The 12,579-nt window shown below is 40.8% G+C and overlaps 1 protein-coding gene across 2 annotated transcripts; it reads right to left on the reverse strand.

Annotated features, from left to right (window-relative positions):
• Positions 1–1,675: 1,675 nt before the first annotated feature.
• LOC144464978 (G2/M phase-specific E3 ubiquitin-protein ligase) lies at positions 1,676–7,662 on the reverse strand. 2 transcript variants are annotated; one of them, XM_078172819.1, is made up of 6 exons: positions 7,336–7,662; positions 5,194–6,157; positions 4,721–4,902; positions 4,464–4,636; positions 3,994–4,208; positions 1,676–3,793 (listed from the first exon to the last, which is right to left on the reverse strand). In XM_078172819.1, the coding sequence occupies exons 2-6, from the start codon at positions 5,351–5,353 to the stop codon at positions 3,561–3,563; spliced, it is 963 nt and encodes a 320-aa protein (XP_078028945.1). In that variant the 5' UTR covers positions 5,354–6,157; positions 7,336–7,662; the 3' UTR covers positions 1,676–3,560. The 2 variants fall into 2 exon arrangements, with proteins under 2 accessions (XP_078028945.1, XP_078028944.1); XM_078172818.1 differs by lacking the exon at positions 7,336–7,662 and having other exon boundaries at positions 5,194–6,390.
• Between the last annotated feature and the right edge of the window lie 4,917 nt (positions 7,663–12,579).

Raw genomic sequence — 12,579 nt, forward strand, 5'->3', positions numbered from 1 at the left:
GCACTATTAGAGTCACTCCACAGACAGTTATTGCTTATTTTACAACAAACTTCATTTCAAGTAGGAATTATTATTCCACCGACAACTCGAAGTGGTGCTCCTGGTCGGCCAAGGTACGGCCTGACACTGGACCAGATAAACCAGTGTTTGGATATAGGGCTGAACTGGCAAGGAATTTCTCTGTTGTTTGGGATAGACCGACGAACCTTATTTCGTCACAGACAACGTCTCAATGCCCCATCGCGAGATTACACACCACTGTCTGATAAGTGTTTGATGTCTATCATCAGACATATTTTATCAAACACGCCCAATGCTGGTGAAACATATGTCCGTGGCAGCCTCCGCCGCAGGGGGATACGTGTGCAGCGTTGGAGGGTCCACCAAGTCCTCCAACACATCGACCCGATCGGATGATGTTTTCATCGCAGTCAAGCGATTCGTCGAAGAGTCTACCATGTGCGGGGACCTAATGAGTTATGGTAAGTCGCCACGTTTTGTCTGACAGAATGTCATTTTGGGTGCAGGACAATGTTTGCCGCTGGGTTTCAATGGCCGGTTGCTGCAACAGTGTTGCAGTACAATTTTTGTGAACTGTTTATAAGAGGCATATGCCTCTTGAAATATAAAAAGTTGCAGATTTGCATATCTTTTTATTAGATTCGTTAATATTACCATTTTTTTGCCCTTCCACTTCCAGAACATACAGCCTATAAGCTTGGTTCCTAGAAATTACCTTCTCCTGCAACTAAACTGCTGTATAAAAGTACTTCATGATAATAGGCCACGCAGCATATAAAGTAGTGGTTCTAAACATATTAGGGTCATACATTTATGATTTACCATGACTTCCTGGATTTTCTCTTCTGATTGGCTGACAGCTGTGTGTTAAAACCCTGTAACATGCAGGAAGCACGGCTAAAGTTTAATCACATCACATAAATTTTTCCACGACACATCTTGTAACCATAGCAACGTTACTTCTTAGTACCCAACAAGCGCAACTAAGTTACCAGCTTGATAAACTAATCAGGCTAGCGGGAAGAAAAACACACGGGAAACATACAAATGGCGTATTTTCACATTTCTTTCCATCCCTTTGGAGAATGCATCAGTTTTGAAATAATGCATGTAACTTTTGATTTAAAAAAAGACAAGGACATTGGCTTCAGCTGGTAGCAGACAGCTGACATTCACGCATAAAGTGAAGTCAGTGCATTACCCTGTGAACACCACAGGGAGGCGCTTTTAACACAACGCAAAAAGCCTCCATATCATTTTGTTCGTCCAAATTTGTATTGGTTTAGGGACAATTACATGAATGGATAGCAAGGTAGACCTGTTCAACATACTGATAAATTAAATTTAGTGTTGACTAATTTAATTGACCATGACTTTGAATCTTGCTAGCATAACATTAGCTCTCTGCTAGCAGCTGAGCGGACTATTATATCACTTGTCGTATTCTTCCAGGAATTACTCGAATCCTGAAGTGTTGCCAGGGAAACACTTAATTGCTACTTTAAAACTTTATTTATTGATGCAAAACAGACACATATACGATTTTGACTGCAGAACTCTCATCAAAACTTTTTTGTAAAAAAAAAAAAACTGTTGTGTGACATCACGCAGTGTGCAGCGTTGTCTCGATTAATTCCCAACAAGTCTCCTTCTTTTAAAAATGATTAAGTGATGCTGACGATTTATTGCTCGTAGGAAAAGGGGGCTGCTCACTTTATCACAAGTAATGGTATAAATAAGCATGTAACTATTTATGATAACGTAATTTTAAGAATATAATCAGGTCATGCAAGGTTCTAATAGAGGTGAGCGTCCATGAAATACCTAATAAAATCTAGAATAATGTATTGATCCAATGAGAAAACTTGTGCCTTAAAATTGCAAAGTATTTCAGTTAAGATAAAAACATGTAAATACACAATAATGTATGATGTTAAAATTGACAGAAGTTGGCTGCAGATCCTAACTCACTTTTATTTTGACAGGCATATTGACGGAAACCATAAGCTTATCAGCTGGAGGATGGTGTTCCATGGCTGCGTGGACGGGTATAGTCGGACAATCATATACCTTGAGTGCCTTACAAATAACAGGGCTTCCAGTGTATCGTCCTTATTCAAGGAAGGAGTTCAAAACTTTGGATTACCATCACGAGTCAGATGTGATCGAGGCACAGAGAACACTGAGGTGGCTCGATACATGCTGAGACAAAGAGGACTGAACAGAGGCAGTATAATAACAGGTCAAAGTGTTCACAATCAACGTATTGAAAGGCTTTGGGCTGAGCTTAATCGTGTGGTTTCATACCATTATTCTGACCTATTTACATTTATGCAGGATGAAAATATACTTGATTCCTTGTCCGAAGTACACGTTTAGTTTGCACTACATTTATTTACCACGGATCCAGAGGGCTGTCAGGGAATTCAGAGACCAATGGAATCATCATGCACTATGAACTGAGAGACACAGGACACCTTTACAGTTGTGGTACGAAGGTATGATCACCAACGTTGGACAGAACAACACAGCTGTAAGGAGTGTGTTTACTACTAATCAAGCTTCAGTGACTGACAACAACGGACCCCTACCTGAGCTCCAGCTCAACAACAGTGTTGAGGTTCCTGAAAATAGCTTTCAGGTAAATGATAGCACTATGGAGGAAATTAGCCAGTCAATTAATCCATTCACTGAGGATGGTAACCATGGCATTAATTTATTTGTAACACTTGTAAATTTCCTTGAAAATAAACAGTAGTTGCCTACAGGTGAAGGGTTGGCTTTCAGTCTCTGCTAAGATTTTATCTGACTCAACAATGAATACATTATTAAAGAAAAACAAAAGATCACTGACAATGGAATTTGGAGTTGCACAAAATAATTAAAATGAGTATAACTGAATCTGTAGTTTTCTCTCAAACATTATACAAGAGTACTCTCAAATTCTTCAGGTGCACAAATTATATTCTACATGTCAAATTAAGAAACTCATTTCAAATTTGGGCAATCATCATTTTGAGATGTGGTGCAAGTGATTTGTAATTGTAGAGCCAGAGAGGTGAGCACTGTTCAGAGGTAAGACCTTAATGATCAATCAATCAAAGCTCACAAAGATGACCGTAATGAGTTAATTTATGTTGTTTCCTGAGAGATAAGATAAATTCTACAACTACAAATTGTTTCTTGTGACCGTTCTCTGCAACTGCAAATTCCACTGCCAGATATTTACTTACTTTGTCCAAACAATAAATTCACATTAGCACAAGGTACTATGGAATGCAAAGTAACAATGAAAAACAGTGGACATGTTCTGATACCACATTTGAATTTCAGTCCTAATGTAATAAAACTTTTAACACTCAAATTGTTTCAAGAAATGCAACTTGTATTTTTTTAAGTGCAAATACTGATGTCAGAAATGATATACTCCTGTAACAATAGTGATAATACAGAAAAGACAACCAAACAGGTGTATGGCATGACATAATTTTGAACACCAAGAACTCAAGACCGTTGCTCACTATGAATGGTAAGAATTTTTACTCCATTCCAAAACCCTGAGTGTTTTGGATTGCAAAGTCCATGTTTCTTTTGAAATCATCATAGGACTTATGGAGAGGTATTTTGAGACAGTTTATACATGTGTTTGCTATTGGGTATCTCCCTCTCTGGAATTCTAGCGATGGTTCTGGACAAAAACCAACAGGGGGCGCCACATGACATCCTGTTGCAAATGCCAAGATGTCTCCCAGCTTTGCAGGTCCTTCCTCCTCTGACAGATAACAAAAAGAAAATAAAATTAGTGGTGGGAACCACACTCAAAACAAGGACAGAAGGCTCAATTTTCTGCTGGATACACATAAATTCAAATTTTGTAATGCCCATAGTTCCAGTCAAGTTTAAGCACAAATTCAAAAACTGTCTGAAAATTTATAGCAGGCTAGAACCAATTCCAATGCAGTTATTATTCACCTTCAGCATCCTGCAAGTAGTCCCTCCAGTAGGCTACCACCCTGTTTTCATCTGCCCTGTTGTTACTTCCTACCTCTGACCATCTTATGTCAAACAGCTCTTCCATAATTTCAGCAGTCAGGGTTCCAGGGCTGTAGCACATGACTGGGCGAAAGGCTTCAGGATGAAGTTTTATTTTCTTGAGGACTCCAAGTGTTTTCAGTCCATCAGAAAACCTACACAATCATTTGAGATATACAAGTGACATATTCAGGATATTCAGAACCGTTTTGAGTGCCAAAATGTTTGTTGGATATTCACTGTGAGAAGATTGAGAACATCAGTCATGAGCAAAATTAATTTACATTAAGATTATCAACAAATACAGCCCAAAATTCAGTAAATAGACATGTTGCACGAATAACTATTAATTCTAACAGTCTGTTGAATGTGTACTGTATAGTCAACACTTAACCTGTGACAGTATGTACCTTTCCAGGGGACCACGGACACGCTGGACCACTTGAAACATGAGGACATCTTCCACCAGTTTGTCCTTGTCCACCAGGCTTGTGAGAGGTCTCAAGCAGCCAGCATTGGCTAGGTAATCAGTGAGTGGTTCTGCAAACTGCTGCAGCTCCTTCAGTGTTTTGGCTTCAGAGATCTGGTTCACAGAAGGGATAGCACATCTTAAGCAGCCCAGGGACCAGGCATAATATAAATAAAATAATAAAATTGGGCAACAAACCTTTTTTAGTTTACTGTAGAGGTTAGTGTCTGTGATGTCCTCCAGCACAGGACAGCATGCATCAGGTCCCTCTGTTAAACAGGTAAACAGTGTTCTTGAGAGGAAACAAGGTGGAGGACCTCCATGCACCAGACCGACAGCTATTGCTCTGCCAGCAATGAAATATCGGTCATCCCGCACAGCTGAAAAGGTTCACAAGCCAAAGCAAAACATAAAATGCTGATAAATATCTGAAGAGTCACAACAGCGGAGTTTCTCATATTATATTTACATGGCTGGCACCCTGGCCAGTTCCATTAGTAATCCTGTGAAATTTCAAGGACAAAACCAGCAAATAACTAACTATGACGGGATGACGTTGTTTTAATAAAAAATATGTGTTTTTCATAATAACTGCTTTTTGTACAAAGAAAATAGATAAATTAATTCATCCTTCGTACATGTATCATAAATAAAAATGCCGGTACATAAACCAGAAGCACTTAGAGCCAAGTTGAGATTTCCCTCTGGTCCACTAAACATGTCTGAATCTGCCAATGCTTTTATCAACAAACGCAGAAACTCTCTGCGAGGGCCACCAAGGTCTACAGCCTCCTCTGTGGTTCCCCTGTCGTCCGAAAACTTTATGGACATCTTCTTTTTTGGGTCGTAGGAGAGCCGTCTGAATCCCCTTAATGCCCCATCGAGGACTGCAGAACGATTGATGCTGAACTTGCACACTTGAGTGTTATCAATTTGGTCGCCGAGTTCACCCAGTATTTCACTGATGGGGACCTGTTCTTTTGGCTGCCTAAAAATAAGAATGACATCAGCAAATGTATTTTAATTAGATAACAAGTACTTGTTGTTAATCAGCAGAGTTAATTTGGTAGCCTTTATGTTCATTTAGCTCAACATTAGATAATGTTAATTTCATATATATTTGTGCATGTCTTTCAAAAGCTTAAGCTGCCTTGACATATGAAAAGATGTGTCAGCTCCAAATGATGTAACCATTACTGCCCAGAGGAAAAAAAAAACAAAAACAAAAACTTATGTCTTCTCCTCAGCGCTGGCAATAATAGCGTTGTACAGGTCATCGTCATCCTCATCATCTGTTGTCTCATTTATCAAATTCACATAAGTTCCATAATCATTTTGCCACTGTATTAAGGTCTGGTCACTTGTGGAGGGCTGGGATGAGGGGGTTTGCACATCTTCTGGGTTGCTGCCTGAAACTTGGGAATTAGCAGTTGCTGAAACATCAACTTGAACTCTAGGGTCTGGCCAGTGATGGAGGGTCTGGCCACTTGTGGAGGGCTGGGATGAGCGGGTTTGGACTCCGTGTGGGTTTCTGTCTGAAACCTGGGAATTTGCGGTGGCTGGGACAAATACATCCTCCTCTTTCACCCACTCATCTTCTTCTGTGCTTGTATCAGTGTCTTCTTCTATCACAGGCTGACAAAAAAGTTTAAATAATGGTCAGCATGGACCTTGATGATAATCTCATTAAAAATGGGATTCTGATGCGATGTTGCTATTGAAGCCCTCAAGTAATTACATGTTCAGTTGTCATTAAAAATAATTAATTGAAAATGTTACAATATAGACCAATCTCACAAAGGAAGATCGACACAGCTAATTGTCATTTGCATGTGTGAGCTGACATATTGGACAGTAGTGACTGGGCTATAGACACAGAGTCTCTGCTTACTAGCAATGATTTTGCATATCTAGCTTACTGTAGGATGTGGTCGCAATTCCAAAATATACCATTTATTCAAGGTTTCGCCCTTCGGGACAATTTGTGTGAGTAAGAAATAAACAACAATAAATTAGACTCGACTTTGACTTCAAGCACCACTGCTGCACTTCCAGTTACTACTACCCAAGTCTGCTGCACATACTCACATAATAGACAAATTATAACCAAGGCGGAGAATACATTTTTACTAACTTGCAATATTGCAAATACTGGCCAATTATGCTTCAAAACCAAGAACTGAACTTCCCTGATGAGACAAAAAATATTCATTGTGCTGGCACTATGGAGGATATTGCTGGGAGCCATCTAGTGGGCTTAATTTAAAACTTAATGGCTTTGTTGAGATTTACATGCAATTGACTGCATTTATCGTTTTTTTTTTTACTCATTTTAATTAAGTTTACCTCACGTAACTCAGATTTTATGCAAATAATTAATGTAGATGACAAATTTCAGACTCTCCTGTTTTGTATTCTGCTGCTTACCTCAAGGGCCACTGACGGTCTCACATACACTGGAGATCTAATGAATATCTTGTGCACCATGGAAGCATCTAAAAGCTGGCCTCTGCCAAGTCTGGGCGGGACCAGTTTATTCCCACAAGGCATAAGAATCTCCAAGCTGAAAATATATATTCGTACATCCATTAGAGCTGCCACAAGTCCACCTAACAACAGTTAAACAATTCCAGTGACTACGCAATGTGTATATGACAGACAAAACTGTTGGAGAATAAATGAAATGAAAGAAAAGCTACTACCTCCTCTGGCAGCATTAGCAAGTCAGATGTAGATTAGCTGATTCATTTTCTAGTTTTAGCTAACTATGTAGCTAGCTGGAATTCGGCTATGCTAACTTGCCATTGACTCACCTTACGTCAGAGGGGATTCTCCCATCAAAGGCCTCGTGCAGTTTGAGCAGCAGTGTCCTGTTGTCCCATGTTTTATCAAGTTGTAGCACACTTATTATGTGGCCCTTTTCATGTAAGAGTGCCTTCACTTTTTTCCTTGGGACTTTTTTGTCACGGGGCTGAAGAGCAGTATCACATCCTTAAAAAAAGGAGTTTCGCGGTGGTATGGCGGTCGTGGTCTGGAAATACCGACAGTTGTCTGACTTAATTATTACATTCATGGCCAGAAAATAATACTTAATGTGGTTAATGTTACCCACCTTCTCTTTGCCTTCCTACCCCAGCCGCTAAATCGCCCGGCGTGAAAAGAGCGGGGTCTGTTCAGCTACGGGTCCAAGGAGCGGTTCACTCCTCATATTCACATTTAGGCATTGGTTTGGCCTAAACAATATGCTCATCTCATTGTTCTCATTGTTTACCGAAACGTTACTGCTTGTACTTCCAGAGGCGTCTTGGTTTACCAGACAGTTTATTAGGTCGGGTGAACCCAGTAGCCTCCTTAAAATAGCAATAGCCTCCTCAGTTTGTCTACCGCCGGCCATTGATGCTCTCCATTAAGTTTCCCGCTCTGTGATGATCAAAATCGGGAGTGTGCATCCAACGCTGGAGTAGATACTATGACTTCCTGTGGTAGCTTTCAGAATAAAATACACTCAAACATGGTAAAACTTTATATCAAGCGAGTGAGGTGGTTTGTTCTTAGAAATTGTAAATTTACGCAAAATAATGAACAATGTGTCATTGTCCCTCAAGTATGAAGTTTCTGTAGCATAGCCTATAAACAATTTATAATATAGAGAAAAATATTTTGAAGTGGCAAAATCGGAAGTAGCTTCCTGTAAACATGCAGTTTCAGGTGCCTTCCAGTTACACTGACCTGAGCTTCCGGGCGCACTGAATTTATTTTACACACACATACACACACACACACACACACACAAACACACAGACTCACAATCAATAATATAAGTTTACATACAGACAAGAAAGCTATTACCCCCTGTGTGAAAGGTGGTCCGTGTGAATACTCAATGTCTGTGTGTGTACAGGTTTTCAGTGTGTAAACATGTTTCATAGTGTGTATGTACCCATTGTCAGTGTGTGTGAATACTCAGTGTGTGTGTGTGTGTGCGTGTGCGGTTGTGTGTGCATGTTTTTAGTGTGTATGTGCCCATTGTCGGTGTGTGTATGCAGCTTTTTAATGTGCTTAGCCTTTATTTACGGTGCGTATGTACCCATTATCAGTGTGTGTGTGTGTGTGTGTGTGTGTAAATTGTGTGTGTGTGTACATATTTTTGATGTGTTTTGCCCTGTTTCGGTGCATATGTGCCAATCGTCAGTGTGTGTGTGAGTACACTGTAAGTGTGTGTGCAGATTTTTGATGTGTTTTGCCCTAAATGGCCTCCCATAAGGCTCTAAAAATCATCTAAAACTTTTGTCTTTAACTCACTGCCATGGCCACAATTTTCACTGTACAGACACAATTTATACCACAAAATGTAGGAAAATTTTTTTCTCATTCACTCCCATGTAAACTCAGAGGAGAAATTTCTGGAAACAGCGGGGGTGCAACACATTTTAAACTCGCTCCGGTGACCACATTTTTGGCTGTAGAAATATAAAACACGACACATGCGTTCACGAGAAGTGGCTGTCTCTCACCATCACTTTATTTTCTTGATTGGACCAACGGTTTGGGTATGGGAAGAACTTGTTCGAGGAGTTAAAACCCATATTAAACAGTCTTTGCTGATCTGCTCTCATGAGCTGTGTGTGCACCTCAGGTGCATAATAATACACATTATTAACCCCTAAAGTGCCAAAATGGTCTCTCTAGCGCCACCTAGGTGCACTAAACAGGCCACTGCAGCCCGTAGGAATGTCGTAGAAATATCAAACCAAAACTGGTGTGTTTCACTTACAAATCACGCGCTGACACCCATGACCTAATTCCAACAGGAAGTGAGCTATTTGACCTTTCAAAGTAAGATTTCGCCTGAAACATGCTCTTAAAAAAACATCTCCTCCTACACCATTTATTGTATCGGCTTTAAAGACGCACACATGCACAACTGCTACTCAACAGATCTTCTGTATAACTTTATCTCTCTCATCATCACATTATTTTCATGATTGGACCAACGGTTTGGGAATGGGAAGAACTTCTTCGAGGGGTTAAATCTCCACTAAAACAGGTCTCTCTGTGTTCTGTCTGTCTCTCTCTCTTCTCTTCTGCCAGGTGCACCCATTTCATCACCATGGCAACTGCTGTCACACACAAACTCACAGAAACATGATGTGTGTGTGTCTAAATCTTACATGCAGACATGACAGGGGCACAATCTCCATTTTAACCCTTTAGGTGCCAGAGTTTATTGAGGAAAATATTCCATTTTCATTTCAACGTTTCAAAAGGCTGTGGCTTGAAAGTGGTGAGAGATAAAGGCATACTGTAAATGAGAAAACTATTCATCATGACCCAAAGTTTGTCATGGGAGTAAATTAACTCATCTAATTTGCATATTGTGACGTCACTAGGCGGCGGCCATATTGGATTTCATACATCTGAGTAAAACAACATTTTGAACATATTTACACAGTAGATTTATTTTGTTTTGTGTTGTTTTTGTCATCTCTTCCTCAAAATAAATGAAGAGGAATCTGATAGGAATAAATTCACTCATCTAATTTGCATATCGTGACATCACTTATACATACCTACAGCTACAGAAAGCATTCAAACATCAAAACGTTCAGCTCTGTAAGGATTTTTTGATGTTTGTGGCAATGTGTTTGATATTTCCAAATAATTGACGATGACGACATAAGCTGGAGGCTGAAACCGGCACGAGTGCGAGGTCCCGCCCAACGCTGCTTGCAGCTTTAATTTAGTGTGTGTTTGCTCAACTGGGGAAGCAGGAGAAAATAGAAATACTTCTACTGTTAATATTCTCTCTCTCTCTCTCTCTCTCTCTCTCTCTCTCTCTCTCTCACATGTGTCCTCTTACTGCATGTCACTAACTCGGCCGTACTGCATGTCAGTAACTCGGCTTCTTCTCCAGAGCCTTTGTGCTCCACTGTCTCGCAGGTTCACTTCTATCACAGCGGTGCCTGGACAGTGTGACGTGTAAGGTTATGTTGCTGCTGTGGTTTCAAATGCCTCCTGCTGATTCTGTTATCATTAGTCATTAGTCAACTCATCAGATATTAATTCAACATGTTGTACCACAATAGCCAGAATTATAATTATATTATTATTACTTTCATTAATGTTGTTGTAAGCTACTGTCATAATCGTCTGTACTGCATCTCTCTCTGTCTCCCCTTCTGTCTCATTGGGTCCTGAGGACAGAGGGATGTTGTATGCTGTAAAGCCCTGTGAGGCAAATTGTGATTTGTGATATTGATTGATTGATTGATTGATTGATGTCCTCGTCAGTAGTTTCGTCCTTCGGCCGATGTCCCTAATAATAATAAACCTTACAGGAACAAGAGGGTCCTCGCCCTTCAGCCGAGGTCCCTAATTAAAGCTGCGAGCAGCGTTGTTGGGACCTCGGCTTCACGCTTTTTCGGCTTCCAGCTCACGTAGAGATTTTGAACTATTTGTGAGAGGCAAAATGTTGATAAAACAAGCTATGTCAATATAACGCAAGGTCATTTTTGGCAATAAACCCAAGACTAGGGAGTAGAACTTTGATGGCTTCTGAAAACCAAACTACTGACAAGGACATCAATCAGTCAATCAATCAATCAATCAATCAATCAATCAATCAGTATCACAAATCACAATTTGCCTCACAGGGCTTTACAGCATACAACATTCGTCTGTCCTCAGGACCCCATGAGACAGAAGGGGAGACAAAGAGAGATGCAGGACAGACAATAATGACAGGAGCTTACAACAACATTAATGAAAGTAATAATATTATAATTCTAATTCTGGCTATTGTGGTGCAATATGTTGAATTAATATCTGATAGTATACTTATGTCAAAATAATCATATATGTACAATAACAGTAGAAGTATGACACACACACACACACACACACAGTCAGACAGAGTGCATGTACTTAGGTGACAGCACAGGCACTTCAAGATGAGTTGACTAATGACTAATGATAACAGAATCAGCAGGAGGCATTTGACACCACAGCAGCAGCACAACCTCACACGTCACACTATCCAGGCACCGCTGTGATAGAAATTAACCTGCGAGACAGTGGAGCACAAAGGCTCTGGAGAAGAGGCCGAGTTACTGACATGCAGTACGGCTGAGTTAGTGACATGCAGAGAGGGAGAGAAGGGAGAGAGAGGAGAGAGGGGGGAGGGAGAGAGAGAGAAAGAGCTTGGCAGCAAAGATTATGAGCTCCTGAAACCTTTCACTATTTTATTGTGTTTTCACTTTAAAGTGTCTGATTAACAACGTAAATATACAACATCAAGTGGTTGGAAGGCGCACTCAACCACTTAAGAGAAGAAAACCAGACTTTTCTACGATTTCTATGCAGTTTTTTACCAAAAGAAGTTGCTACCTAGCTAGCTGGAGGAAAAGAATTTTACTGCTACTGTGAAACTGACAGTTAGCTAGCAACACTCAAGAGAATGATAGAGGAGCTGGCATCGACCCACCACTCCAGCCCAACACAGTCCCTGCACCAGGAGACCCAACAATCCCCACATCAGGAGACCCAACAGTCCCTGCACCAGGAGACCCAACAATCCCTACACCAGGAGACCCAACAGTCCCTGCACCAGGAAACCCAACAATCCCTACACCAGGAAACCCAACAGTCCCTGCACCAGGAAACCCAGCAGTCCCTACACCAGGAGACCCAGGGTAGGAAACCAGAGCCGTCTGTCACTCAGACATCTTCAGCCTCTCGCCCCCAAATGTCTCCTCCCCCCTCCCCTCTGGACACCACAGACCAGGGGACCCAGAGAAGGAGGCCAGAACCTGCTTCACACAACAACACAGAAATAATATTTCTGTGTGATTCCAATGGAAAGTACATCAGTATGAAACGTCTCTTCCCAGGCAGAAGATCCAAGATGATTTGGAGTCCCACCACCTCAAAGGCTATAAAGAAGCTGGCCACTACAGACCTCCAGGGTGTTGAACACATCCTGATTCACACTGGGACTAATGATCTCACACACAACAAGGACATACCTCACTCACTGCGACAGGTAGCAGAGAGAGCAA

Source organism: Epinephelus lanceolatus, chromosome 12 (genome assembly GCF_041903045.1).
Source record: "Epinephelus lanceolatus isolate andai-2023 chromosome 12, ASM4190304v1, whole genome shotgun sequence".
NCBI classification, from domain to species: Eukaryota; Metazoa; Chordata; class Actinopteri; order Perciformes; family Serranidae; genus Epinephelus; species Epinephelus lanceolatus.

Excerpts from the sequence above, each read along its gene's own strand:
- LOC144464978 (XM_078172819.1), bottom strand. The coding sequence starts at position 5,353 with ATGTCCATAAAGTTTTCGGACGACAGGGGAACCACAGAGGAGGCTGTA. Across the intron at positions 4,209-4,463 it reads GTCCGTGGTCCCCTGGAAAG|GTTTTCTGATGGACTGAAAA; the intron begins GTACATACTGTC and ends ATGATTGTGTAG. Across the intron at positions 3,794-3,993 it reads CTACTTGCAGGATGCTGAAG|AGGAGGAAGGACCTGCAAAG; the intron begins GTGAATAATAAC and ends GTTATCTGTCAG.